General features: G+C 25.7%; 1 protein-coding gene across 1 annotated transcript; it reads left to right on the forward strand.

Annotated features, from left to right (window-relative positions):
- The first annotated feature begins 422 nt into the window (after window positions 1-422).
- On the forward strand, window positions 423-6,951 carry LOC108747617 (phospholipase A1-like). The gene is made up of 10 exons (XM_018485203.1): window positions 423-493; window positions 3,090-3,225; window positions 4,027-4,057; window positions 4,391-4,454; window positions 4,524-4,668; window positions 4,814-4,941; window positions 5,249-5,562; window positions 5,673-5,778; window positions 6,545-6,565; window positions 6,683-6,951. The coding sequence occupies exons 2-10, from the start codon at window positions 3,130-3,132 to the stop codon at window positions 6,867-6,869; spliced, it is 1,092 nt and encodes a 363-aa protein (XP_018340705.1). The 5' UTR covers window positions 423-493; window positions 3,090-3,129; the 3' UTR covers window positions 6,870-6,951.

Here is a 6,951-nt window from a genome sequence, read left to right on the forward strand (position 1 = left end):
ATGTTTACTGTAAGGAATGCAATATTTTGTACGTTGGCCAAACCAAGAAACAACTTAATACACAGATAAGGAAACACAGATACAACTTAAAATTGGAATTGACAAAACCGTTATCAGTAAGCTTATAATCTTGAATTTAACCACATATCTTTGATTGAGAAAAAAAAGATATCTGATGTAGAACCAAATTATTATACAAAAAGAGATTTTTTTCAAAAATAATCCATATAAGATAACTGCAGATAGATTAAGTTATAATACTAATATAAAATTCTTAAACAATTATTATTTCAATATCCTTGACGAGATTAGCGGAAATATCTTGAAAATATTAATTGTTTATGTTATCTTATCTTTCCAGCTGTGTTCTTCTCTCACTATTTATCATTAAATTATTATTAAAGCTTCACTTACCAGAAAGACGTTGTGCAGAAAAGACATATCATATACATTGATATTGTGACGCTTCAACTCTCGCTGAATTATATTTCAGGTATTAGCTTTACTTTATTTTTGGAAGAATATACGACTATTCAACTAAACGCGTGGTATACTCGCATATTGTTACATTTACAAAACTTGTAAATGAATAAATTACTAACAAATGATATAAGTTTCGCGTTACACCTATGTTATACCTACAAAATTTATAATAAACAGAAAATCACTTAACAGTACAGAGATACTTACGACATGCATGCTAAAAATTATTATTTATTAGGACTCAAATACATGTCGCCACTTTATGACAGAAAAATATCGCGGACTCGTTCAAATAATTAGTTTCTTTGTAATGCGACAAAAAAACGTTATAGAGTAATTATTTTATAGTACTATAGATGTGTACAATCGGGTTTGCAAGCAGTTTCACGTTGTGCGTTTACATATTATGTTGAGAGAAAAAATGTACTAAATTTTAATAAAAATTTGTGTTCGAATAGTATCAATTACATATACATTTGCTAGATGTAAACATGTATTTATTTGATACAAAAATCATTAATTTAATTTAATTATTATTATTATTTATTTAACAAATATATTTGTTTTGTAAATAATTATTATACTGGTATTATATTTAAACAGATATTTATTAAAATTTAGTACATTTTTCTCTTAATGACCATTTATAAAATAGAATATTGTAGACTCTCACAGAAAATCTTTTTTGTACCGTCGGGAAGAATGCCACAGATTGGAACACCAAAATCAGTGGACACAGACTAAAAAATAAAGTCATGATATTTCTACTTAAGTCATGAAAAATGTATTGTAGAATAATCATACCAAAGCCCTTTGAATCAATTGATATATATTTATTGACACTTTCTTCCTATTATTACTTAAACATTAATAATATTATAATTCTAAAATTACTGATGAAACATTATTTCTGTTTGACTTGAAATTATATAACAAAGTTCTTATTTGTAATCTTGTCCATTTGTACATATTTAATCAGATACATTTAATAGTTTTTTGCATGCAATGATAAGAGAGATCTCTCTTCAACTACATATATATTGTCTATAATCTACTTATCCATTTATCCTATTTAATTACTCTTGTTATTCAGACGTAGAAAATATATTTCGTAAAATTTTATATAACTTCTTCAAAGTGTATTTAAAAAATTGATCATATTTGAAAAATTTAAGCATGAATATAATTAACAAAACAAAATTATATTAGAGCTTTCTTTCTTAACAAAAATGTGTATAAAACAACAGGGAAAGAATTATTACACGGTTTATAGTAGTAATTTGTCTAATCAATTATTTTTCACGATTTATACAAAAACTTAAGCAATTGTTGACGTTTCGGCTGCATTCTTTTCAGAATAATATATACATTAATTAAAAATAAAAAATAAAAAATATATAAATTGAGGAATAAAGACGCCTTCCCATTGATTAAGTAATTCAACATTTCAATTTTTTGAACTCCTTTCTTTCTCAGTTTTTTGGCTGGTAAGTTCTAGATACCATCAATAATTTTTTCGCTATAAATATGTTTCGATCTTCAATCAGTTCTAACAATCATTTGTTTTTAAAAAAACGTACAGTTATTGTAATATATATTTTCATGTAAGAGTTTTACAGCTTATTTATATTGTTTTTTAAAGTTACCTTGACCAAAACATTATTTAATGCTTAATATTAGATTTATTGTATATCGTATATCATATCTTATTTATTATAACGTCATCTACTTTTAAAACAGAACGCACAATTATTGTAATATATATTTTCATGTCGAGCTTTTACAGCTTATTTATTTATATTTTAACGTTACCTTGACTGAACCATTATGCAAAGTTTAATATTAGATTTATTGTATATCGTCATATTTATTATACAATATTTTAACGTCACCTGTTTTGTATAAATCGAGAAAAATAATTAATTAAACAAATTACACTTACAACCATATAATAACTCTCATTTACAAAAAAGTGCTCATTTACTTATAAATCTTTTCATATTTTGTATAATAGCGGAATATTAATAAATGCTTACAAAAGTCTACATTATTATCATTTCTATAATTCTTATCATCTATTTAAATTCAATTGTGTCTGAACATGTATGGAATATTATGGAATGTCGAGCTGCTGCATAAGAAAAATATCCATTAATTTCGATGTTTCAATCTACTGTGCATCATTGCGTTATTGTTTGTCGCTGATTAACAATGTCCACGTGTTGTGTTCTTTTTTTATTTTATGAAAATGCAACAGAATTAGAGAATTCAAAGCTAATTAGAGAATGATTATATAAAGTTATGCAAAAACATAAACTTATTTTGTTTATTTTATTAAAAAAATCTATTATACATATATATATTCTATTATACATATAATTATATTTCTAATTATATTAATTTTCATAACAGTTACAGAGTTTCATATAAATCGTTATGTAACTAATAATGGCACTAATAATGACATATAAATATCTCTTCTTTTTCTCATTTATTTTCCTAGTTAACAAAAAAAAATGGCCAACAGCGATCTATTAACTTTTTGTGAATCAAACTACATGTCTCTTGTTCTCATTTTCATTTTTCATCAAAGCTACATTTTGCAGATAATAGTTCGCAAAAGATCTGCTTATTCACTCATTAACGATGCAGCTGGCCACGATCGCATCAATTTTTATATTATTCTGTGGCCTTTTTGATACAATAACGGTCACGACTGTCACAAGCAACGACTATGATTCGGTAAACATACTTTATCTCACTTCTAAAATAAATATTAAAATCTTTACTTTTTTAATTTGTCTAATTTCCAATGCTATAAGTACATTAAAAATGTTTCCAGTTATATTGCTCAATATTTTTTCAAAATCAATTAGTAAGCTCCGCAAAGTTACATCTCTGATAATAACTTTGTAATTTTACATTAAACTAGATATAATATCCTATCGCGTAGTTCTCTAAGCGTTCATACCAGTCAATTAAAGTCATTTATTAAATTTATGAAATTTCCGAAATCATACTTTTCAGAATTTCCATAAATTTAATAAATGTTTTTAATTTCTATTGAACTTGTCGATTGGATGAAATGGAGAACAAAATGTCGATCATTACTCGCTTATTAGAAATAATTTAGATATTGAAACAGATAATAACTGTTTTAATCTTAGATGTATAAACATAGCATTTACATCTTTTTTTGTCTTAAGATTATTTAAATATTTAGTGATTTATTAATTTTTTTTAAGCATAAACGTAATAGATATAAACTGCTCGTTCTTGGATCACAAAACTATTTGTGCTCCTTTAGGAAGACAACGCAATATATTGAATCGTATTACTATCTCTCTTCAGCTCAATATTTTAGAGTTTGAGAAGAAGTGAGCTGTACGAATCAAATTACCTTACTCTTTCTAAACTGATAATGACAATTTAATAGAGAGAATTTGAGCAATCTATATTTATTACGTCTATAATTTTAAGTAACATACAATATTTGAAAGAATATACTATTTTTGTGTACTCTTACAGATTCTTTTTTTGCAGATGACAGTTAATGATGTGTCAATAAACAGAAGTTGGTATACGTCTTAAATTATATGTCTAAATTAATTATATAGAATACTCTTAAGAATAATCATCGATCGCATTTTCACCAAAAAATTGTGCATTTCTCTTTGAAGATTTACAATTTATAGTTACTAATGCTATAATATCAATTTTTATATAGAGATGTTTCGCGAGATTTTTTATTATTTAATATATTTGCTGTATTTTCCTCAATGCCATAAATCATCAATATCTTCTTTTGCATTTAACTAATTGTTTTCAGTTTCACTTAGATGACACATGCGTTAAATTTATATAACGTAAACTTCAAATGACAATTTTTACATAAATAATTTTGCAGGCAATTGGTCTTCAACTTCATGTATCTTAGGCGTTAAACATGTCTCAATAACTTTGTATACGAGGTAAAGACTTAAGTGAATATCCATTATTAACTTATTTCTCATACCGCTTAAATGTTCGCACTTTTACAGCGATATTCCTAATGGAAAAATTGTTCAAGTAAACGAATCTTGCAATTTTTTAAATTCTTCTACATCAGTTTTTTTTATGACTCATGGATTTATTGCAAATTATTCCAATTATAACTTATCTGTTGTTGCTTCTCAATTGTTAAAGGTAAATATTTTTTATTTCCAAGAACAAAATTAAAATGCAGAATTTTTTTCTATAATTTTAAAATCTTATATATTGTACAAATAATATAAAAATATTGTAAGATTTATAATAAAAGTATTAAGTAAAAGAATTTTTTTCTTTGTAGAAACATTATGCAGTATTTTCGCTAGATTGGTCTGACGCAGCGTGTTATAACGACCCAGCCGTTTTAAATCTGCTAGAGTATCCCTTCGCAGTACATAACACTCACCAAGTTGGTGATTACTTGGCAAGGTATGACTTTCGCGATATTATGAATTGAATTAGAAAAATGTGTAACGAACATTAATTTAAATTTAAATAATTTTTATTACGATTTAAATAATTTTCTAAATACTATGATAATACAGTAATAACATTAAGTAATACTAATATAATCAACGTAATATGTAATAAGTAAAATAAATATAGCACCTATTGAAGTTTAGCTTTGTACATTTATATTTTGGCAAAAGTAATAGCAATCAAGAGATAATGTTAAACTGAATAAGAAACGCGACATTTTTTATTTATAAAATTAAGTATAAAATTTCTCTTTTAGCTATATCGAATCAATTTGCGATACATGCAGCGTTCCATTAAAAAACATAGCACTTATAGGCCATAGTCTTGGTGCACATATAAGTAGCTTTGCCGCAAAAAAACTTCAAACATCAAGTTATGGCACAATTCCGCTTCTTATTGGTTCTGATCCTGCGGCTCCTCTTTTCATGCTTAATGGTTGTGAAAATAGATTTTGTAAAATGGACGCCGAACGTGTCATAGCTCTTCACACATCTGATCTCGGATTACAGAAATCTCTAGGTCATCTCGATTTGTGGTTCAATGGTGGATTAAGCCAACCAGCATGTGGTGGTAATTATTATATTTAACTTGAAAACAAATTATTTAATACAGGAAAATGTCGCAAAAACAATAGCTAACAGAAATTAATTATGAACAATGTAAAAATTTTTGTTTTACAGGCCAGATAATCGGTACTCTGAAACTCAATTGCTCTCATAATGTATGCATCATGTATCTGGCTAGTATGTGGTCAGATGATTGTGCATTTCTTGGTGTTCCTACATAGTAAGTTTGTTTTACTAAGAACATGTTTGATTTTACAAATAGAGGACATAATGAATTTCTTATGGATTTTAATCGTTTTTAACATATTAAATCTATATATATATACATTTATATAAAAATAAATTGTGTCATGTCCGAGCGTTTTGATACATAGACCTTGTAAATGATATATTTTTTAATAATCTATGAATAAAGAACCTCGAACGTATTATATAAATCCTAGTAAAATAAATTGGTTTTCATATATAATATAGCTATAATGTGATTAAAGAAATCATAAATACAAGACTCAAATCGAGAACTTTTGAGCTATGTTATATCAAAAATGCTCTGTGTATAAATACAAGTTTTACACATTTGGCATACCATGACTCAAAAACTATTTATTATTGATCCTTTTGTTTATAATATCTTTTATTCGCTACATTATAAACTAAATTATATGTAAATTTATTTAACCGAAATCCAATTTTTCACATAATTATTAAAGGGTTTTTTAAAAAATATTATTTACAAAATTCATTTGATAAAACGCTAGGACATGTTATAATTTATTTTTAATGTAGATACATAATGTTAAAGAAGATAAAAATTCTTGACAAGAGTACACTGTATCACTCCTTAATCAATCTAATTTTTGTGAATTTTCTGGGTTAGAAGCCTTAAAATATCAAATTAAAAATATTTGTAAGATATATATTAAATAAAAGTCAAAGGCTGCATTATTAAAATCAAATGTACATTATTTATTCTTATTCTTTTTCAGCCCTAGAATTGGTGTTCCTAAGTATGTATAAATAAGTAAATGAATTTTTATTTAGAATTATTTATTTGTATAAGTACTCTTCGAGTGTATATTTTACGACTATTATATTAGTTATTACAATTGTTGATATTATTTCAGTATCATGCCTGGTTGTTCTGACAGTACCAACTGCATTAATGTGGACAACAAGATATTCTATAACACTACCATAGAGGGAGATTATTGTGTTTCTGTCACATCAGAATATCCTTTCTGTATAAAGAAAGATGAATTTGAATGTCAAAAACAAGTCACCAGCATATTTGACACTTTAATTTCATTGTAATTTCAATAGAGATTAAGTTCTGTAATTGTCAATCTTATAATAAGTAAAATTAAATTAACTTATATGATTAGTATCTTTGTCT

Source organism: Trachymyrmex septentrionalis, unplaced genomic scaffold, assembly GCF_001594115.1.
Source record: "Trachymyrmex septentrionalis isolate Tsep2-gDNA-1 unplaced genomic scaffold, Tsep1.0 scaffold20, whole genome shotgun sequence".
In the NCBI taxonomy this organism is placed as follows: domain Eukaryota; kingdom Metazoa; phylum Arthropoda; class Insecta; order Hymenoptera; family Formicidae; genus Trachymyrmex; species Trachymyrmex septentrionalis.